Source organism: Hemiscyllium ocellatum, chromosome 3, assembly GCF_020745735.1.
Source record: "Hemiscyllium ocellatum isolate sHemOce1 chromosome 3, sHemOce1.pat.X.cur, whole genome shotgun sequence".
Classification (NCBI taxonomy): Eukaryota; Metazoa; Chordata; class Chondrichthyes; order Orectolobiformes; family Hemiscylliidae; genus Hemiscyllium; species Hemiscyllium ocellatum.
In genome coordinates this window covers 103,975,725-103,999,536 of record NC_083403.1, presented here as the reverse complement: position 1 = coordinate 103,999,536, position 23,812 = coordinate 103,975,725, and the positions used below count along the sequence as shown (strand labels likewise).

General features: G+C 42.4%; 1 protein-coding gene across 1 annotated transcript in view; it reads right to left on the bottom strand.

The window, feature by feature from the left end:
* Window positions 1-19,386, bottom strand: part of eif2ak2 (eukaryotic translation initiation factor 2-alpha kinase 2) — a 61,464-nt gene extending 42,078 nt beyond the window's left edge. The window contains exons 1-6 of the mRNA XM_060821471.1: window positions 19,316-19,386; window positions 12,675-12,805; window positions 8,128-8,245; window positions 5,831-5,970; window positions 2,011-2,140; window positions 211-290 (exon numbers count right to left, since the gene is read on the bottom strand). Coding sequence (XP_060677454.1) covers window positions 211-290; window positions 2,011-2,140; window positions 5,831-5,970; window positions 8,128-8,245; window positions 12,675-12,793 — 587 coding nt within the window. The 5' untranslated portion in view covers window positions 12,794-12,805; window positions 19,316-19,386. The remainder of the gene's footprint in view (window positions 1-210; window positions 291-2,010; window positions 2,141-5,830; window positions 5,971-8,127; window positions 8,246-12,674; window positions 12,806-19,315) is intronic.
* Between the last annotated feature and the right edge of the window lie 4,426 nt (window positions 19,387-23,812).

Here is a 23,812-nt window from a genome sequence, read left to right as displayed (position 1 = left end):
CCCTTAAGCACAGCATATGTTACCTCCTCAAAGAACACCAGCAGGTTGGTCAAGTGTGATTGCCTTTTCACAAAATCATGTTGACTCTGGCTAACAATCTGGATCCCAAGCTCTGTTATAATTTATTAAATAATAGATTCTAATCATTTCCCTATCACTTAGAGTAACACACAAGAAAAAGTTATCCATTAAAACAAAACCTAACCATACCTTTTGAGATTCTGGTCGGTGGAGTCTTCTGCAGCGCTCTTGTGTTGTTCTTCATTTTCAACATTGAGTTTTCTCATATTCTTATTCACAAAGGGAGAAAACAGCAAGAATTTAGCAGTGTGTGTGTGAATCTGTCTGTGTGCTTGTCTGTCTGTGTGTTTGTCTGTCTGTGTGTGTATCTGTCTGTGTGTGTATCTGTCTGTGTGTGTATCTGTCTGTGTGTGTATCTGTCCGTGTGCTTGTCTGTCCGTGTGCTTGTCTGTCTGTGTGTGTATCTGTCTGTGCGCTTGTCTGTCTGTGCGCTTGTCTGTCTGTGTGTGTATCTGTCTGTGTGCTTGTCTGTCTGCCTGTGCATGAATCTGCACTTCCTCACGAGATGCACTTTTCATAAAATCATTGTTAAACAAATATCATCCCGTAAATGCAAATACAAAATTTCACTGCAGTTGTAGAAAATCTAAAAAAAAGTGAGCTCTGGAAATGCTCAACAAGCCTGAGAGCAACTACAAAATGAAAACAGGAATCTGTTGAAAGTTTATCAACCTGAATGTTTAACCTTGTTTCTCTCTAAGAAGCCTGAACTTTGAAGTAGTTTCATCATTTCCTGGTTTTAATAATTTCCTTTTCAAATATTCAATTAACTTTTATGACTTAATGCTTTTTAATTCCCTCTCGATGGTATGGGGCTAGTAAGTACCAAACATACTGCCCATTCAAAGTGGATCTGAAAACAAGTGGGAAAGATGTACTGTGCAGAAGAATCATTCTTTCTACATAAGGATTACAGTACTGTAATAGCATTATCACATTAGATCAGCCATTTGCACTGTACTTTTCTTGTATTTCAATGTCACATTGAACGCTCATCCTCTCAAAACTAGAATGAGAAATCCCAAGTAATGATCTTTAGAAAGTTGTAGGTGAACATTACCGGAAAACAGATTCTGTGATCAGTATAACCACTAGGGAAATAAATAGTTTTCTGGTAATGTGTTTTTTCCCTCTCCACTTTCCTAGTTAATGATGTATCGGAATGCTGAATTAGAGTGACAGAGACATAGAGATGTACAGCACGGAAACAGACCCTTCGGTCCATGCCGACCAGATATCCCAACCCAATCTAGTCCCACCTGCCAGCACCCAGCCCATAACCCTTCAAATCCTTTCTATTCATATACCCATCCAGATGCCTTTTAAATGCTGCAATTGTACCAGCCTCCACCACTTCCTCTGGCAGCCCATTCCACACACATACCACCCTCTGCGTGAAAACGTTGCACCTTAGGTATCTTTTATATCTTTCCCCTCTCACCCTAAACCTATGCCCTCTAGTTCTGGACTCCCTGACCCCAGGGAAAAGACTTTGTCTATTTATCCTCATGATTTTATAAACCTCTGTAAGATTATCCCTCAACCTCCGAAACTCCAGGGAAAACAGCCCCAGCCTATTCAATTTCTCCTTTTAGCTCAAAGTCTCCAATCCTGGCAACATCCTTGTAAATCTTTTCTGAACCCTTTCAAGTTTCACAACATCCTTCCAATAGGAAGGAGACCAGAACTGCATGCAATATTCCAACAGTGGCCACAACATCACCTCCCAACTCCTGTAATCAAATTGGTGGAATGGACAGAGAGAGGTCGTGGCCTGTTTCTAGCATCAGGCCCATGGTCCCCTAGGCTGATTAGGGCAGCAGTTTAGTGAAGAATTCCTGCCTTATTTCTCATTGTTGTCCCGATTTTCCATCCTGTTTGCAATAGGTGCTTGTGCATTTTCACTCTGTAATTATGCTGATCCACTACCTCAGAAAGTGACGGAAGTTCAGCAATTTCCTCATAGGCGAGTAGTGCAGCTTCATGCTTGGCTTCTTGTTTGTTTCGACCATAGCCTAATGGGTATTCTTTTTTGTCCATGAAAACATTGCATGCAAACCTAGAACACAATGCAAGAACATCATGTATTGTCATTCTAAACCTGTGCAATAAAGGAACTGACATTTAGATACCACTTTTAATGTGGAAAATAGTTTCAAAGTAATTCACACAGCCACCACAGAGCACGACAATGTCATGACAAAGAGAAAGTCGGAAAGGCTTGTGTTAATCTAGTGTCTTTCGTAATCTCAGCACCTCCCAAAGTATTTTACAACCAATAGTTACTATTGTAATGTCGGAACACAGCAGCCAATTTGCACACAGCTCCCACATATGCCATGGTAGCAATGTCCAAGATCACCTGATTTTGTGATGCTGGTGGAGGGCTACACATTGGTCAGAACATCCTGCCTTCCTTCAGGTGGTCTCGTAGGTTCCTACATATCGACCAAAGCGGCTGACAGGGCCTTGGTTTCAAGTCTCATGTGAAAGACAGCAACATGACATTGCAGCAATCCCTCAGAACTGAATTGGACCATTAGCCTGGAGAACGTACTCAGTTTTCTGCATTTGGAACTTGAACCCATAAGCAACTAAGTCAGAAATGTATAATCACTGATTTGCAGCTCACACTGTTATTAGCCAAAATATAAAGTCATAAAGATGTACAACATGGAAACAGATCCTTTGGTCCAATTTGTCCAAGCCAACCAGATATCCCAACCCAATCTAGTCCCATTTGCCAGCACCCGGTCCATATCCCTCTAAACCTTTCCTATTCATATACCCATCCAAATGAATTTTAAATGTAGCAATTGTACCAGCCTCCACCACTTCCTCTGGCAGCTCATTCCATACACATACCACCCTCTGTGTGAAAACATTGCCCCTTAGGTCTCTTTTATATCTTTTCCCTAAACATATGCCCTCTAGTTCTGGACTCCCTGACCCAGCGAAAAAACTGACTATTTATCCTAGCCATGCTCCTCATGACTTCATAAATTTCTATAAGGTCACCCCTCAGCCTCCGATGCTCCAGGGAAAACAGCCCCTGCCTGTTCAGCCTCTCCCTGTAGCTCAAACCCTCCAACCCTGGCAACATCCTTCTCTATCTTTTCTGAACCCTTTCAAGTTTCACAACATCCTTCCAATAGGAAGGAGACCAGAATTGCATGCAATATTCCAACAGTGGCCTAACCAGTATCCTATGCAGCAACAACTTGACCTCCCAACTCCTGTAATCAATACTCTGACCAATAAAGAAAAGCATAACAAACACCTTCTTCACTATCCTATCTACCTGCGACTCCACTTTCAAGGAACTGTGAACCTGCACTCCAAGGTCTTTTTGTTCAGCAACACTCCCTAGGACCTTACCATTAAGTGTATAAGTCCTGCTAAGATTTGCTTTTCCAAAATGCAGCACCTCACAATTATCTAAATTAAACTCCATCTGCTACTCCTCAGCCCATTGGCTCATCTGATCAAGATCCCATTGTAATTTGAATTAACCTTCCTCGCCGTCCACTACATCTCCAATTTTGGTGTCATCTGCAAACTTACTAACTATGCCTCCTATGTTCATACCCAAATCATTTATAGAAATGACGAAAAGGCAGCGGCTCCTTGTGGCACTCCACTGGTCACAGGCTCTTAAAGCTTGGGAAGGAAGGGATAGATAGGGGATTTCTTAGGACTGAACGCCCGAAGGATTAGCTATCAATGGCCAGGGGACAGCAGTTGGTGATGTCAAGTCAACAGAATGCAAAATTCGAAGCGAGGAGGAGGCTGGTTGAAGAAGCTTAGAGAAACAGAGGGAAAATTGTCTTAGAAGGGTTTAAACTGAAGCACATAAATGTGAAATCAGGCATTAACATGAAAGAGGAATATCACCACAATTAAGTACCTAGAATGCAACTGATACTCAGAGGACTTCAAATTCAGCTTAAAATCCACCCTTAACATCCATTTGAACCTGGATGTCTGGATGAAACAGCTAATCTGGGCTAATCCTGGATGACCATGCCTGATTAGTGCTGGTCTGGATTAATCCTGGATGACCATGCCTAGTTAATCCCGGTCTGGGTTAATTCTGGGTGATCCTGCTGATTAGTGCTAGCCTGGGTTAATCCTGGATGACCCGGTCTGGTTAGTGCTAGCCTTAGTTAATCCTGGATGACCTGTCTGGTTAGTGCTAGTCTGGCGAATGGATGGAACAATTCACAATGAAAGATACCATGTTGTTTCATTGGCCAGCATTTGAGTTTGCTTACCAAAACATCCCATTCACTTTACAATAACTTACATTAAAACAAACTTTAACATCCTATTCCATGTAATGCATTTGAAGTAAAATTTAATACTGAGCCAAACTCAAGAAGGTCAAAGAAGCAAGTTTTAAGAAGTGTCTTAAAGAGAGTGGAAGATAGAAAAATGGGGAGGTTTACGGAAGAAGGTCCAGAACTTAGGACCATGGGAACTGAGACAGTGGAGAAATGGGAATGACAATGTGAAAGAGACCAGACCTGAAGGAGAGTAACTATAATAAAACCACATAGTACAGAAGGAGCTGTTTGGCCCATCTGTACCACTAAAAATACACTACTACCTACAATAGGACTACTCTCCTAGGCCCATAGCCTTGAATGTTATAACACTTCACATGCACAACCAAGTACTTTTTTAACAGTTGTGAGATTACCCACCTCAACAGTCATCCCAGGCACTAGTGGCATGGGGAGGTGCCAGTACACAGGTTGACTGGTCAAAGAAAGTGTGATAACAATGGTCACTTTGTTAGATTATAAGAACTCTTAGTAATGAATGGTGTATTCAGTGAGGTTACCATTCTTTCACCAAGAAAGGCAGAGTATAAATTATTAACCAGGGAAATCTTGGGAAATTCACAGGCAGGTCCATTAACCAGGAACATAGGGAAAGCCACAAACCAAGGATGTGGAGAATCCATTAACCATGAACAAGGGAGGATCTATTAACCAGGAACGCAAGTAGCTTCATTAACTAGCAGTAATGGGGAGATCCATTACCCAGGAGCCAGAGGGGTTCCATTAGCCAGGGGTGTGGGAAGATCCATTTACCAGGGGCACGGGGAGGGAGGGGATTCTTTTAACCTGGAGCCAGAGAGGATCCATTCGCCAGAGCATGAGGGTATCTAGTAACAAGGTACAATGAGATCCTTGGATTTTAAAGATTTTTGCATGAACATAGTCATCACAGACTAGACCGTTGCCCATCCCTATTTGTGATGGCGAGTTGCCTGCTTGAAGCTGTATAGTCTTTGGGGCTAGGGACACTGCAGTGCTGTTAGGTAGGGGGCTAAAGGAATTTGACCCAATGACAATGAAGGGTTAGTTCAGTGTCTGATGATCCAGTTTAATTCCTTCGACACATTTCAGTCTTTCATATGATACAACTTGTTGGTTACTTCAGAGGACAGTTAAAATCAAATACATTGTTGTTGGTCTGGAATCCCTAATAGCCCTAAAGGAAATCAGTAAACCAGGCGAGGTTTTATAAAAACCAACAACGCTACATGGTCACTATTAGGTTAGCCTTGTATTCCAGATCTTACTGAATTCAAATTTCACCATGTGCAGTGGTGGGCTTTGATCCCATGTCCATAGATTATTAACCTGGAGTTCTGGATTACTAGACGAGTGAAATTAATAAGACACCTATCCACTCTTAGCAAGAATAGAAATCTGATTTATCTTTAAAAAAAACTAACTTTTGTACATGATCCATGCCTGTGTCCAGTTGCTGAAACCTGTACTCGAGATGTATGCCTTTCTTCTGCCCATACTCGTTGAGCTTGCTGATGTAGTTTCCCATGCTGGCAGGAGATATTCGAAGGCTACCGCCATCAGTCTACATGAAAGACAAATCAGAAGGTACGGTACTGCCTTTGTTTTTACAAGCATACACAACCCAAACTGAGGCTGCTTGAAAAGGTTATCACCTGTGCGCATCAAGTATCAGATACGTTCAATGACCCATTGAAAGTGTTTTCATTCCTTGTGATCATTCTTCTGACCAGACAGTGATGGCAAATCAGTCACTTATTTTTAATAAAGTCTCCCAATTCCACATGGATTTTAAACTAACTTCTAAACATGACCTAACAAAAAAAAAGTTGCTTTTACATATTTGAGCATGTTGGCTCAGTGGTTAGCACTGCTGCCTCACAGCACTGTGGTCCTAGGTTTGATTCCACCCTTGGGTGACTGGGTAGAGTGTGCATATTCTCCTCATGTCTACATGGGTTTCATCTGGGTGCTCCCAGTTCCCTCCCACAGTCCAAAAATGTGCAGGTTCGGTGGATCAGCCATGCTAAATTGCCCGTAGTATCCAGGCATATTTAGGCTAGGCGAATTAGCTAAGGGTAAATGTGGTAGTACAGGGATAGGGTAGGGGGTAGGGGGTGTGGGTCTAAGTGAGATGCTCTTTGGAGGGTCAGTATAGATTTGACGGACCTAGTAGCCTGTTTCCACACTGTAGGGATTCTATGGATTCTATTAAAGATAAACGGACCAGATTTTGAGAGAAACTGTTTGCCCAATCAGCAGCAAAAAGGGGCTTTTGACCAGAATCTGAGAGATCCAACTAGGGTTGGAGAGTGAATTTTATTTATTCACCTTGTGAGTCACTTGCTGCACCAGCATTTATTGCCCATCCCTAGTTGCCTTTGAGAAAGTAGTGGTGAGCTACCTTCTTGATTTGCTGCAGTCCGTGTGTTGCAGATCGACCTATAATACCCTTAGGGAGAAAATTCTAGGATTTTGATCCAGCAACAGTGGCAGTATACTTCCAAGTCAGGATGGCGAGTGGCTTGGAAGGGAACTTGCAGGTGATGGTGTTCCCATGTAATTGCTGCCCTCGTTCTTCTAGATGGAAGTGGTTGTGGGTTTGGAAGGTGTTGTCCAAGGATCTTTGGTGAATTTCTGCAGTGCATCTTGTAGCTAGTACACTCTACTGCTACTCAGCATTAGCTGGGAATGGAGTGGATGCTTGTGGCTGTGATGCCAATTGAGTGGGTTGCTTTGTCCTGCATGTTATCAAGCTTCTTCAGTGTTATTGGAGATGTACTCATCCAACCAAGTGGGGCGTATTCCATCACCCTCCTGACTTGTGCCTTGTAGATGGTCGATAGGTTTTGGGAGAGTCAGGAAGTGAGTTACTGGCTGCAGGATTCCTAGCCTCTGACCTACACTTGTTCCCACAATATTTACATGGTTAGTTCAGTTCAGTTTCTGGTCAATATCAATGCCCAGCATGTTGATAGTTGGGGATTCCTTAATATCAATCAAGGTCATTGATGAAGCAGCTGAAGACGGTTTCATGCAGGACACTACCCTGAGGAACTCCTGCAGAGATATCCTGGAGCTGAGATGACTGACCTCCTACAACCACAATCATCTTCCTATGGGCCAAGTATGACTCCAACCAGCGCAGAGCTATAATTGTGCCTCTGGAGCAGAGGATCTCTGTGCTCCCAGAACATCTGGTCAAATTCCAATGCAGTTAAGAGTGTGAGGACAGTCTCTGGTTCCAACTGCATGTACTTGAGCTTTACAGGTAGTTACTAACCAACATTTAACAGACCAGCAGGGGTGAAGGAAGTGCAGGAGTTTATGAGAATGGAGGGCATGACAGGGTGGGTGTTTATTCGTTGCACTACGGCTGGGATTAGGGAACTGTGAGAAAAACAAATGTGCAATTTGGAGGGGGTGATCAAGATGAAGAGTGACAAGAATGTTGGGTTGGGCTAGACAAGGAGAGGAAGGCTGATATGAAGAGGAATGAGGGATGGGATAGGGTGGGGAAAAGAACACAGCCTGAAAATAATCAGAGAGAATAATTTGAAATGTATCCAATCTCCCTGTGCATAGACTTCTCGGAGACACAAAGCAATAACTTGTCTGGAATTGAATGAAAGTTCTCCCTAATTGAAGAAACCTTTAAAATGTAGAGAAAATAAAACCCTAATTGATTTTTTTAAAACAAAATGCAACACAGACTACTCACCAAGTCAATGTTCAATTTCTCCAGCGCAAGTTTGGCAGCATTGTGCTTAGCTTCCTTCTTGGTTTTCCCCTTGGCTTCTGGGAATGTTTCTTCATCAATCACTGCATTGAATATGAACCTACATCAAAAGGAACATTGGAGGAAGGGCAGTATAGCACAATTCTTTTATCCTGCCTGTACCTTTACTGATACGTAAGATAGGTATGAAGATGACTTGAGGGACCTCAGGCTTCACAGAGATCTCCTCCACTTTGTGTTCCAAGTGTATTGAAACTAAAACTACTTCATCAGAAAGAGTGAACAGAGTGGCGCTCTCTGTCTTTCAAGAAAAGAGAAACCTGCAACAGGGTCTTCAAAAACGGCTTGACAGGGTGGATCCACAAGGTGTTTCCACTTGGGGGAGAGACTCAAATAATGCCCTAAATGTAAGATAGTCACTAATAATTCCAGCAGGGAATTCAAAATTTTTTTTCATCCAGGAATGGTGAGAATGTGGAACATGGGAGTGAAGAAGAATGGCAGAGATGCATTTAAGGGGAACTTGCGAAGGGGACAGAAAGGGAAAGCTGTCGATGGATGAACTGAAGAGAGTGGAGGAAGCTGATGGAACACCAGTACTGGTATACACCTGTTGAGTTGCAGTCACTGAGAGGAAGCATGCTGATATAGTACACAGCGAAGAAGGTAAATGATATGTTGGCCTTCATATTGAGAGGATGTGAGGACAAGAGCAGGGGTTTTGTTTTTGAGGAGGTAACAAGTAGGATGTTACAAGGAATGATGTAATATATGTGGAGTTTTAGAAGGCTTTTGATGAGATACCACACTTGATAACAGTGTTGAAGGCAGGACTTTAGCATGGATAGAGGTTTGGCCGACTAATAGACAGAGAATTGGGATAAGGGGAGAATTTTTAGGCAATTAATCTAAAACTATATTGGAATGCAATAGGGATCAGTGCTGGGACTACAACTATTTACAATACATATCAATGATTTGAATGAGGAAAGTGAATATACTGTAGCCAAGTTTTTGTGGATAATACAAAAATAGGTTGGAAGGCAAGTGCTGAAGATGGCTCGGTCTGCAGAGGGATGCAGAAATTTAAGGGAGAAGAAAAAACTTGGTAGTTGGAATATAATGTGGGAAAATGTGAAGTTATGTACTTTAGCAGTAAGAATAGAGAAGCTGAATATTATTTAAATGGGAAAGACAGCAGAAAAAGGTACAGAACAGAGGGATTTGGGAATCCACATCCTTCAATCACAAAAAGCTGGCATCAATGGGGAAGGCAAAAAATATGCTGACTATTATTTCAAAGGGAAAGAAACATAAAAGTAGGGAGGTTTTGCAAAAACTGTACAAGGCATTAGTATGCAGATGGAATATTGCAGACAGTGTTGGACTCCTTATCTAATAAAGATGTCCTCTCATGGGAGGCAGGCCAGAAAAAGCCTGCTAGATTGATAGTAGGTTTGGAGGGACTTTCTTATGAAGATAGGTTGAGTAGATTGAGCCTGAACTTGTTGAAATGCAGAAGAATAAGAGATAACCTTATTGAAGTATACAGGATTGTTATGGGACTTGAGAGGGTAGATGCAGAAAGGTTGTTTCCACTTCGGGCAGAGTCTAGGACTAGAGGGCATAATCTCAAAATAAGCAATCACACATTTAAGACAGAGATGAGGGGAATCTCTGCTCTTTAACGGTAGTGAATCTATGGAATTCTTTACCACAGAGGACTGTTAAGATTGGGTCATTGAGTATATTGAAGTCTCAGGCAGACAGATTTTTAGTCAGTAAGGGAATCAAGGGTTATGGAGAAGGTGCAAGAAGGTGGAGTTGAGGGTTTTCATATCAGCCATTATCTCTTTGAATGGTGGAGCTCACACAATGGGCTGAGTGGCCTATTTTCACTCATATGCCTTATGATCTTATAGATGCCTTGCTACAATTGTACAAGGCTTTGCTGAGACCCTACCTGGAGTATTGTGTGCATCTTTGGGCTCCTTATCTGAGGAATGATGTTCTTGAGAGAGTGCACTAATGGTTGACCATACTGATTACTGGAATGAGAGAACTGACGTACGAAAGGAGACTGGATCAGTTAGGGCTGTATTCACTGGAGTTCAGAAATAGTGAGGGGAGAATCGTGCAGAAACCAATAAAATTCTAACAGGAATAGACAGATGTGATACTATGGACTTCAGAACTTTAACAATTCTTTGAAGGGATCAACAATGATAACCATTTGTATGCAGAAAGAATCAACAATAACTCTGTCTGAAATAAACTCTTAAGGGACGTGGATAACCTTATAGAGAAATTAGCCATGTCTGGGAGAAGAAGGAATCAAACTGACATGAATGAAACTGTTTTAACTGGCTGCCTTGTCCCACAAGGATAACTAATTACCTTGCAGAAGAATCAAAAGAGTTAATCACAGGAAAGCTGTGTCTTCAAACAGGCAGTCAGTCCCAAATATAAGAAGGAACACAAACGTTATTTCAGATAAGAAGGCAAGCTGCAGACTGAAGTGTTCCATAGGGGTAATCGACTTTTTGGATGAATGGAGTCTAAAGAATCATCAATCATATCACACTATGGACCTGAAGGATGAAAATTATTCTCATGTATGACTCTATGACTCCACCTTAATCTTTCTCAGGGACTGAGCCTCCACTGCCCTCTGGGGTACAGATCTCCAAAGGTTCACAGCCCTCTGAGTCTCAGACCCAAAAGGCATCCCTTTTACTCTTACGTTGTACCTCCTGATTCTGTACTTCCTACCTAGGGGAGACATCTTACTTGCATTTCCTGTCTATCCCTTGACATATTTTGTAGGCTTCAATGTGATCTCCTTCCATGCTTCAAAACTCTCGGGATTAAGGCTCCAATTTGCTCAATTTCTCTTCATAGGACAGGCCCACTATCCTGGAACAGTTCTGGTGAACCTTCAAAGCAAAATATCTTTCTGGATATAGGAGACCAAATCACACACAGCTGCAGTCTAACCAAGCTCTTTCAAATTAAAGCAAGACTTCACTACTTCTATACTCAAATCCTTGTCGATTTTTGTCCAGTTATTCTTTTCTTTATTTCTTCATGGGATGAGGGTATCACTAACAGGTCAGCATTTGTTATTTATCACATATCACCCTTGAGAACTGAATGGCCTGCTGGGCCATTCATTGTTAAGAGTCAATTACATCACTGTATGCCTGGAGCATACGTAGATGAGACAAGGCAGGAACAGTTGACTTCCTTCCTAAAAGACATTAGTGAACCAAATGGACTTTGACAATATTTGATAACAGTTGACGTCTTCACCATTACTGAGAGTAGCTTTCAGTTCAAGATTGAGTAACTGAAATGAAATTGCCATGGTGGGATTTGAATATCTCTCTCTTTGAGTTTGTTTCCATTGATGAAGCCAAAACGTGACGAGCGGTCTGCGCAACCTTTCAATGTGGAGCCTAGGAGTTTGTTATTTCTGTGTGACACTCACACAGCCAAGTAAAGGCATGGAGTGGCAATGGAAGCTAGCTTATTGCAAAGAGCAGTTTTTGTCAATAAGAACTGAGTTCATCTTTAAAATGTATTCATTCTTGGAATACTGTCATTTCCAGCATTTAATATCCACTCCTTGTTAGCCTTTTCAAAGGAGTTGGTGTGTCTTCTTTGATCACTGCACCCATGGGATTATCAGGATTCTCTGCAATCTTGATACAACAAAGTGGGCCATTTCTGAAAATAGTCAAGGGTCAGTCACACTGGTTTGGGGTGAGAGTTACCTATGAGCCAAACCAGATAAGGGAAACACATTTCTTCACTAGAAGGACAGCAGTGAGTGATTTAGATTCTTACAACCATTAACAGCTTTGTGGACATGTTTACTGGTAACAGTAAAAACTGAATTCATTTCTCAAACAGTTCAAGGATGACCACAGCAGTATCAACAGCACCCTACCATTGTACACAACACAATTAACAAGCAAAGTTTGCTGCTGTCACACAGAAAATGGTCACATCACATACAGCACATGCAAATTCCAAAACCAAAACGCATACTGGCCTCGGCTAGTTGGAAGCTCACGATTATCACTGAAGTTGCAAGAAGCATTCAATAGTCACTTGCATTGATATGGCACCTTTAATATTGTAAAATGGTTTGGGATGTTTCACAAGTGCGCTATCAGTCAAGATTTGATCTCAAGTCTCGTGAAGTATTAGAACAAGTGAGCAAAAGCTTGATCAAAGAGGAGTATTTGAAAAGGTCAAGCGAGGGTTAAATGGGTGAGAGGCTTACAGAGAGGATTTCAAAGGTTACAGCTTCAGCAGCTGAAGACATGTTTGCTAATGGCAGAGTGATAAAAATCAGAAACTCACACGAGCTCCGAATTGGAAGAGCAGTTTGATCTTAGCAGGTTGTAGAACTGGAGGAGGTTACAGAAATAGGGAGGAATGAGGCCACCTAGTGTTTCTTGGTGTGGAATGATACAGTTTTGGACAACAAGGTGAAAGAAATATATTTCTAAACCACTTACACAATGTCGTGAGGGGGCCCAAACTGTTTGCATTCCCATTTCAAAGTCTTTCCAATTTTATTTGCGTGCAGCTGGAGTTGCTCCACAGCTTTGTATAAATGAGGACTCGAAGTTGCCATTTCTTCCAGAGGCTGCAAAAATTAATATTTTCAATCAAACCATACAGGATATGATGAAATAATAATCAATAGCTTGTTATGGTCTAATCATGAACCATAAACAACTACATGAAATCCAAACACCTCGCTTTAACATAAAGAACTGCACTATGAAATTTCAATTTTTAAAATAATAGCAAATTTTTATGTATAACATTGTCTTAAACAAACCAAGTGGTATTATCCAAGCAATATGCTTTCTAATGATAATACGCTATACGTGTAGTTTTTATTTGTCCCAAGAACTCTCTTAAATTTTATGGTATCATATTTGCATCTATCAGCACCACACAAAGGTATGCCACAGTCATCTGGAACTTCACTTTAGGGTTTCTTAGTATTCCAACTATTGACAGAGGTAAGACTTTCATTTATTACTTCCTTAACGTGGCTGCCTCAGTCCCTTGCTATTATGGCTTTCTCATTACCTCAGCCATTTCTGTTGATCGCTTGATTTTGCCCCAAAATCTGTGAGGATCTCTGTCAATTCTTCTAGTAGCTTCAACCCACACAATCATCCAGCTTCTGTTCCCTCCCAAAGTTCAAACTGAGATGAAGCCTCACCCACATTCCACATGGTGAGTGATGAAGTTGTTATTTTCACCATTCAAAATGCAAACCTAACTATCATTGACTTTGATGATATCCTTTCAGTGAGCTGCTACTGCATATACCTGGTGCAAGCTGCAACTAACTCTTTCAGCAAACACTGAGATACACTAAAACCAGAGAAACATCTTAAGTTCCACCCATTTCCATGACAATATAGTATGATCTTGAACTGACCTTATGATTAAGTACCCTATCTTTGATCTGATTTTTTAAAAATTAATTTACTGAATTCTTTTAGGGTAATTTGCCTCTAACTTAGAGATACATCATACATTGTTGAAGTTGCTCCATCTTTATGATCTTACATTGTTAGCTGTTAACATTTTAAGACACCAAGGCCAAACCTTTTAATGGCAATAGATTTTGAGTGTCTTTTAATTTGACATACCCCATTTTCCACAGTTAAACTTTAAATTTCTAAAACAAAAAGTTCTTTATCGCCAAAAAAAAACTCTCAAGCTGGAGTTAACGGAATATTTTATAAATGAGATTGGTAGATTTTGTTTGACGGTGAGTGGTATTAATATTACAGAATCAAGATTCTGATCTAACAGAAGACTCGGCTCAGTGGTGCGCACTGCTGCCTCACAGCATCAGAGTCCCAGGTTTGATCCCAGCCTCGGGTGACTGTCTGTGTGGCGTTTGCACATTCTCCCTGTGTCTGCGTCAGTTTCCTCCCACAGTCCAAAGATGTGCGGGTCAGGTGAATTGGCCATGCTAAATTGCCCACAGTGCTAGGTGCATTAGTCAGAGGGAAATGGATCTGGGTGGGTTACTCTTCAGAAGGTCAGTGTGGACTGGTTTGGGCCGAAGGACTTGTTTCATCACTATAGGGAATCTAATTTAATCAAGACTTAAGGACTAAACAGCCTTCTCCTTTTCCTACCCTTTCTCTCAGTCTAAACATAGAAATATAGGAAGCAGGGGTAGGCCATTTGGCCCTTCAAACCTTCTCTTCCACAGAATATGACCAAGGCTGACCATCCAACTCAGTACTGCTTTGTCCCCACAGCCTTCAATCCTTTTAGCTCCAAGAACTACATCTCCTTCTTGAAAACATTCAACACTTTGGCGTGACAATAAAAATCTAAAATCTAAATCTAAATCTAAATCAACTGCTTTCTCAACCGATGCATGATCAGACAACAATCATCAAGATTATCCCAGGTCAAGTTTAGTTTAGAGTCGAAATCCCAACATTGCCATCTGTCACCTATCATTATTGACGAAGCATTCAGATATTTCATAGATTTTTGGTTCACATCCAATGGCTTGGAATTTGTTCTTTAACACCAACAGTGACCTAATCCTTTCAATCACTCAACATAACAGACCTATTAAAGATGAAAACCACCGTAAATATATCTGGATGTGACTACACTGCCTCAGCTTGCCAGACTTGCACGTTAACACTCATTGGCAGCCTTTACACTTGGTGCCTGTCACTCATGCTTATCAAATATTTTATGAAAACCATCAATTACTAGCTATACAAAACCAAGTTAAACCCTGTGTCACGAGCTTTTCTAAGAAAACTGACAGTGTAGTCGGTCCACTGTCCTTCTGAAGACTGGCCCTACTCTCACCATCTTTCACAACACAGTCCCACAGATCTCTGTATATCATGTCACGATCTCTCTGATCCTTAGACTGTGTTTAAAATATGAAATAAAATTTCTCCATATTGAAGTAGCACAAGTATCACAGACAAAAAAGAGACAGACTGCCAAAGCTTTTGGTCTTGCACTCAACTGGACAGGCACAAGAATGCCTAAGTTCAAAGGGAGCAACAATTTGTATTGCATGGGAAAAAAGTGCTGATTGGTTGGCAAGTTGAGTCTGATCAGTCGTGACATTACCATGGAGAGTGCAGCAAAAGCTTGGTTCCCTCAAGCTTTTCTTTATAGTGTCTGGAGCTATCCCTTATGCCTGTAGAAAACAGATTCCTGTATATGAATATTTTCCACCTTTTTGGAAGCCTTGTTAAAAAGGCTTGAACTATTTGCTCACCATACAAAAGTATGGTGTCAAAATGGGGTACGCTAAAGCTATAATGCAAGACAATAAATATTGTAATCACATTATTACCTGCTGTCTACTACAAATCTTACAAATGGCCTAAGGCCGCTGATTTCAGATATTAAAAGTGTCCAGTCTATCTGAAGATATTCTGGAAGGTTCAAAAATCTAAGTAACAGGTAAAGACAGTTATTTCATGCTGCTACTATGTAGTAATGATACAACTGATATTTTCCATTAACAGGATTCTGCAATCAAGTCAGGAACATAGTCTACCATACAAATGTTCAAGCTGTTTTCTTCATGGCACACAACTGAGTGATGTGGTATGTGAATTTCAGTGCCAGTGTAATAGCACATATATTGTCATGTGTCCCAATGATTGTTGAGTTGTGTTAAAAATCACGTCCCTTTGGCTGCCTGTAGTAGGCAGACTACTGGCCATGCTTGACTCACAAATGTTCAATAAACGCATGTAATGTTCTAATGATAGATGTAATTCCCTGTTTTGATATCAGTTATTGAACAATCCTGTGGGTGACATGCGTTATGCTAAAACCAATTTAAGACAATCCATTGGGCTCACAATCTGGCCAAACAATCAGCACACGTTTTTCATGAGATATCAATCATTACTCTCCACCATTGCACTTTGGAATTCTTGTGACTGTCCTGATGAACACAAGACAAAAGGCTTTGACGGGCTATCTCTTTCTCACCACTACAGAACTGTTGTTGCAAGGGATTGAAGTGTTAATATCAGACCACCTGGTGACTTTCACAGGGAATGAAACTAGGAGTCACGTAGAACAGGCAGCAGATCCAATATTGCCTGATGTAAACTTTCATCCAAATCTAAATCATCTCCCCCACCCCCACCACCACATAGATAGCAACAAGACAACTACAAACTGGATGCAACTTTTCCAAACACTTCCCATAAAACTCACATTACAGCTGGTAGGAATCCTGGTAGGAACATCTGTTTGTCCTAGGTACAGGAAAATGTATTTACTGAAGCCTTGAATTGGAAAGCTGGAACAGTTTGTGTGCAACGTTGTCTAAGATTCATTCACACCACAAGCCTAGCATCCTGCAAAGTAATTTCCTGGTCTGACTTAGCTTTAGGGCAGTGCACAAGCTAAACATACATTTTAAACCCAGAGTTAAATTTATTCCAAATATACTGAGATGTGATCTTCAAGGCTGACACATCCATTGAGTGCTGTCCCAGTTCCTGTCTTTTCAATAAGACCTTTAGGTGTCTAGCTGCTTGCGTGCACACAAACGTTCCCAGTGACACAATGTAAAGAAGCTCAGGAAATTCTCTCTCATGTCCTGGCCAATATTTCACCATCAAACTCTCAGAGGGTTGAGAGTCTTTGGAACTCCTGGCCACACAGAGCTGTGTGGACAAAGTCTTTATGTAGATATTTGAGTCTGAGATAGGGAGATTCTTCATCAGCTGGAGAATCAAGGATTATAGGGAAAAAGCAGGAAAGTGGACATGAGGAATGTCAGATCAACCAAGATCCTACCGAAGTGCAGAACAGCCTCAGTGGGCTGAGTCACCTACTCTTGTTCCCATTGCTTATGGTCTTAGAAAGAGACACGTCAACTTTCAGTTTAAAAGAGAAAAATGAGATTTGAAGATTTTTATCGTTCCCCCAATCCCTGCACACCCAAGGAAATGAGCTATAAAATGGTGGTACTTCTGTCAGCTCCTGAAGGAAGCTAATTACTGTTATATGGAATAGGAAGGTGACTGGTTTAGGAGAAGGTCAGATGTCAGCAGAGAAACATTGGCTGAATGTACACAATTCAGTCACTGGCAGACTAATTAGTAAAGAATTTCCCTTCAACACAATCAAATGTTCCACTTAACACTCTGAAACGTCTAGATAATTTTGATAAAAACATGTTTAGTGTAGAAAATATATAGGCTTTTTTCTCCAGTTATATCATTTCAATTTCCTTTCCTTCAATTCTCTATTAATTCGATGTGAACATAGGAGGTATAGTTAGTAAGTTTGCTGATGACACCAAAATTAGAGGTGTAGTGGACAGCGAAGAAGGTTACCTCAGATTACAATGGGATCTTGATCAGATGAGCCAATGGACTGAGGAGTAGCAGATGGAGTTTAATTTAGATAAATGTGAGGTGCCGCATTTTGGAAAAGCAAATCAGAGCAGGACTTATACACTTAATGGTAAGGTCCTAGGGAGTGTTGCTGAACAAAGGTACCTTGGAGTGCAGGTTGATAGCTCCTTGAAAGTGGAGTCGCAGGTAGATAGGATAGTGAAGAGGGTGTTTGGTATGCTTTCCTTTATTGGTCAGAGCGCTGAGTACTGGAGTTGGGAGGTCATGTTACAGCCATACAGGACACTGGTTAAGCCATGGATATAAGTTTGCTCACTGAGCTGGAAGATTCATTTTCAGACATTTCGTCACCACACTAGGTGACATCATCAGTGAGCCTCTGCTGAAGCACTGGTGTTATTTAAGCCACTTTTGGAATACCATGTGCAGTTCTGGTCTCCTTCCTATAGGAAGGATGTTGTGAAACTTGAAATGGTTCAGAAAAGATTTACAAGGATGTTGCCAGGGTTGAAGGGCTTGACCTACAGGGAGAGGCTGAATAGACTGGGGCGGTTTTCCCTGGAACATTGGAGGCTAAGCAGTGACCTTATAGAGGTTTATAAAGTCATGAGGGCATGGATAGAGTAAATAGACAAAGTCTTTTCCCTGGGGAGGAGGGAGTCCAGAATTAGAGGGCATAGGTTTAGGGTGAGAGGGGAAAGATTTAAAAGGGACCTAAGGGGCAACTTTTCACTCAGACGGTGGTACTTGTATAGAATGAGCTGCCAGAGGAAGTGGTGGAGGCTGGTACAATTGCAACATTTAAAAGGCATCTCGATGGGTACATGAATAGGAAGGGTTTAGAGGGATATGGGCCAAATGCTGGCAAATGGGACTAATTTAGAATATCTGGTTGTATGGATGAGTTGGACTGAAGGGCCTGTTTCTGTGCTGTACATCTGTACAACTTTATGACTGTATTTAAGCCAGCAATAAAGATGCGCTAATACAAACAATATATAACAAATAATAGTAAGAAAAGAGGACTAAAGATGCTGGAAATGTGAAACAAGCAAAAAGTGCTGGAAAGTAGCGGCTCTGTCAGCATCTGTATAGAGAGAGAGAAGCACAGCTTACACTGGAGTTTACTGACCACTTTCTGATCCTTCTGACAAAGGATCACTGAATTTGACTTTGCATTCTGTCTCTGCAGGCGACTCTGAGTCAGACTTTCAGCAGTGAAATGAGGAAACCTTTCAACAAGGGTGTGGAAAAATCAAATTATCTTGAGCAACAGTCAACCAAAATGATACAAACTGATTTAAACATGCAGAGATTTATGGATCTTTGTAGGAAGATGGGGGAAAGCATGGAAAGTAGATCAGGCATCTCGCGGGATGGTGGAACAGGCTTGTGGGGGTAAGGTCTGGCCCTGTTCCTATGTAACACAGGCAACATTTGCAAAGCTGTCTAAGGCCAAGGGACCGATAGAGATCGGTTGTAAAAAGATACTAGTCTCCCAGATGTTCCAGGTGGATGAGAGGTGCTGACAGACTAACAGTGAGGGTGTTAAACCCCCAGCCTGCCACTCAGAGAGCGCCCGCGTAGCTGACAGTGAAATATTAATTAAATAAGCTGGAAGGAGGGTTTTGAGCGGTGAGCCACACACTTCTCCCCTGCCTCGTTTACCATGCATTGCCCACCCTTTTGGACAGAGTCTAATCTAAGATTATTCCGTAATATGTTCAGACCCCAAAAGAATGTCAACTCACAGTCAGTGTTCACAGACGCAACCTCCCGTCTCTCGCAGCGGAGATAGAGTCAACGCAATCTGCCTCCCCCTTCAGCCGGAAAGAGAGTTTCGTTTCTCGGCCTCTGCTCCTTTCACTTTCGCTTTCTTGCGGTGTCCCTGTGCAGCCGAGAGGCGCAGAGCCCTCCCTCAGAGCTGGGAGCTGCTAGTGGGGCCCACACTGCAAACACACGATCATGTTTCAGGCAATGAAACCGGGCTTGGATGCCGCAGGGGAGGGTGTTTCAATACACACTGAGGTTTTGGAGCAGGGGATTGGAATTCCCATTGCTGGACCTGTTTGAAGGGAGGGTCATACACATTGCTCAGCTGATAGGGAGTCAGGATGTTAAGTATCGTCAATATCTCCGCCACCAGGATTCTGTTCTGTGAGGTACAGCTGCATCATGGTTACTATCGAGTGCACACACTCTTCAATGGAAGCCATCAGTTTGCATTTCAAGGTCTGTTAGGTTCCACGTGGACCCCTTTCCAAAGGATGGAAACCCAGCTCCAGCCTCGAGTTTTCTCTTCAGCTTGTTCCTCCTCTGAGCAGGAACTTATTGCCCCCCCCCCCCCGCGTCCCCTTTATGACAATAGCTAAGTCAGATGTGGAGGGCTATTGACACAAGAAGCACCATCCCCGACTCATTGCAGATCGATACCCACCAGCTGGCAAGGCTGCTTGGAATGTCATCTTGAGAAACGCAGGCAGACACTCCCAGTGTGCTCATGTGTAAATCCCTGGGTAACTGGTCATAGTCGTAGAGTCATAGAGATGTACAGCATGGAAACAGACCCTTCAGTCCAACCCGTCCATGCTGACCAGACATCCCAACCCAATCTAGTCCCACCTGCCAGCACCTGGCCATATCCCTCCAAACCCTTCCTATTCATATACCCATCCAAATGCCTCTTAAATGTTGCAATTGTACCAGCCTCCACCACATCCTCTGGCAGCTCATGCTGCGGCTGTACAGGACATTGGTTAGGCCACTGTTGGAATATTGCGTGCAATTCTGGTCTCCTTCCTATCGGAAAGATGTTGTGAAACTTGAAAAGGTTCAGAAAAGATTTACAAGGATGTTGCCAGGGTTAGAGGATCTGAGCTACAGGGAGAGGCTGAACAGGCCTGGGGCTGTTTTCCCTGGAGCATCGGAGGCTGAGGGGTGACCTTGTAGAGGTTTACAAAATTATGAGGGGTATGGATAGGATAAATAGACAAAGTCTTTTTCCTGGGATCGGGGAGTCCAGAACCAGAGGGCATAGGTTTAGGGTGAGAGGGGAAAGATATAAAAGAGACCTAAGGGGCAACTTTTTCACACAGAGGGTGGTACGTGTATGGAATGAGCTGCCAGAGGATGTGGTGGAGGCTGGTACAATTGCAACATTTAAGAGGCATTTGGATGGGTATATGAATAGGAAGGGTTTGGAGGGATATGGGCCAGGTGCTGGCAGGTGGGACTAGATTGGGTTGGAATGTCTGGTCAGCATGGACGGGTTGGACTGAAGGGTCTGTTTCCATGCTGTACATCTCTATGACTCTACGACTATGACCAGAAGTTCTTCAAGTCTATTATGTCCTGCAACCTAAAGCACCTTAACAGACCTCATTTCAATTACAATTTCAAGCCCTGTATGTAACACGAACAATATTTGCAAAGCTGTCTAAGACCAAAGGACCGATAGAGATCGAGAAAGGGGTTGTAAGAACATACAAGTCTCACAGTTGTTCCAGGTGGTATTTGGAGCTCCAAAAAAATACACATGACAAATATCATGTTAAACCATGCTGTAAATAAGTGTAATCTCTCAACAACATCTGTGCACTCCAGCCCTGACAGGGAGAGGCAGTTAATGCATAAGCTCACCATCATGTCCAGGTTTCTTCCCACTGCACCATTCAGACTTGGCCCAATATCAGTTGTTGCTTCAGGATCGTTAGGTTAGGATCCTGATTCAGCAAGACTGAAGAAATAACTGTTTTTCATTTGACTTGGATGGGAGATTCGAAATGGTGATGTGTTCCTATACATTTGCTGCCTTTGTTTCTTGTTTTTGGAAATAAAAGTAGTGTTTGTGAATTATTTTTCATTTGTTCATGGGATGTGGGTGTCACTGACTGGGCCAGCATTTATTGCCCATCCCTAAGTTACCCTTGAGAAGGTGGTGTGAAACTGCTGCATCCAACTGTGACCAGTCATTTGTGGACAAATTTCCTCATTGTCCAGTAGATGCGAGTGAAGAATCATAGAATCCCAACAGTGTAGATCCAGGACCTTCGGCCTAACAGGTCCACACTGATCCTCAGTACAGTAACTCACTTAGACCCATTACCCTACATTTACCCTGACTAATGCACCCAACCTACTCATCCCTGAACACTATGGGCAATTTAGCATGGCCAATTCACCTGACCTGCACACGTGGAAACTGGAGCACCCGGAGGAAACCCATACAGACACAGGGAGAATGTGCAAAACCTACACAAATAGTTGCCTGAGGCTGGAATCGAACCCAGGTCGCTAGCGCTGAGAGGCAGCAGTGCTAACCACTGAGCCACCATGTTGCCTCATAGCCTCCATTGTAACCAGTATCTCCACTAACTTGGTGATATCATGTGGAGTGATTCAAACTCTCTGAAGTTCCAGCACAGCCAGTCAGGCAGCATCCGAGGAGCAGGAGAATCGACGTTTTGAGCAGAAGCTCTTCATTCCTGATGGACTTATGCTCAAAACATCGATTCTCCTGCTCCTCGATGCTGCCTGACGGCTGTGTTTTTCCAGCACCACACTCTTCAACTCTGATCTCCAGCATCTGTCGTCCTCACTTTCTCCCCGTCTAAAGGTCCAGACTGGTTGAACATTTAATCCCTATAATTGATCATAAAGATTTGTTTGCACAGAGTTTTGCAAGCTCAGGTTTAGTATTTTTCACTTAAAGTCTATCCTCCATGGGCTGGTCCAGTCCACGTTACCTGTATTTATGAAAATACAGTAAAACCTGTATAAATCACCATAATTAATCAGGCACCATTTTAATTACATAAATTATTTTTTTTAAAAATGCAAATAAAGTCAAGACAATTTTGTTTTGTTCCGACCACAGCTTCTTGATTTCATAAATGGCTACCTGACATGCCAAAGCTATCCCTGAGGCCACAACACCAAGGAGGAGGCACGCTGAAGCAGCAACTCCCCCACCCCTCCCGACCAGAGCCAGAATACTGTCTCTGCCAAAGGTCCCTCTGCTGCTGACACTCTACCCCCCACCACAGCCAGGAGACTATCCCAACTCTCAAGGACTGCGTCCATTCTCAACTTCTGATGCCCGACAAAACATCCAAATTAATTCCCAAGGATCCAGGGATCACTCACTTCACCGCCATTGCAGATACCACTGAAACACCAAAGGAAAAGAACCCACCCCAATCCATTAACACTGGAACAGTTGCACACATGGCCACAAAGAATGGGCTGGATCCACCACTCATCAGCTCCCTGCAACCTCTCCCCACCACCACCACCATCGAAAGGAGAAAAAAATAAATTTGATTCAAAAGTTAAATGAAGAAAAATAAAGGATGTGGTTGGCCGTATGAGAGGGAGTGGACGATCCAGGAGCCTGAACACCTCTACCCTGCCACCTCTGCCATCTTATTCCTACTTTGGAAATAGAACCAGTGTGGTTCAAGATTGGGATACAGACAAACTCTAACCTCACACCTTTAATGCATTGTCTGAGCTGAGATGTCACCTTTTTTTTAATAAAACCTTGTTATGTCGAGGAAGTGACTTGGAAGAAGTTCTGGGATTTACATATTAATGAACCAAAGCCTGCAACCCATTCTAAAAGATGAAAGACTTAACAGCAATCTAGGTTTGTTCAATATATCGTTTTGGTTACATGGCACTGTGATCTTTTGCTATAAATTTTGTGTCTTATGATCCTGTTCCACAGCTACCTGATGAAGGAACAGCACTCCAAAAGCCAGTGCTTCGAAATAAACCTGTTGCACCATAACCTGGTGTTGTGTGATTTTTAACTTTGGCCACCCCAGTCCAACACAATCACCTTCGCACCACGACTGTAGAGGATGGCATTTTACTGTGAGGAGCAACAGTGATTGTTCTGAGCAGAAGTTGCCAGCAGATACGGGCTGACCTCCACCAGGGTCATGCCGGGGTGTCCAAAATGAAGATGTTGGCAAGAGGTTTGGTCACCGGGATTGGGTGCAGACATAGCCGTGTTGGTGGGGCAAGAGTACCAACAAGGATAAAAATTACTGCCAGAAATTCTTCCACATTCGTGAGAATGACTGGGTAAACCCTGCACTCAGTTACATATCAATTATGCTGCTCCTTTCATGGACTCAATGTTCTTAGTCGTTGTGGACTCCCACTCAAAGTGAAAATGTGTGGGGCTAGAAAAGCACAGCAGGTCAGGCAGCATCAGGAACAGAGGAGTTGATCTTTCAAGG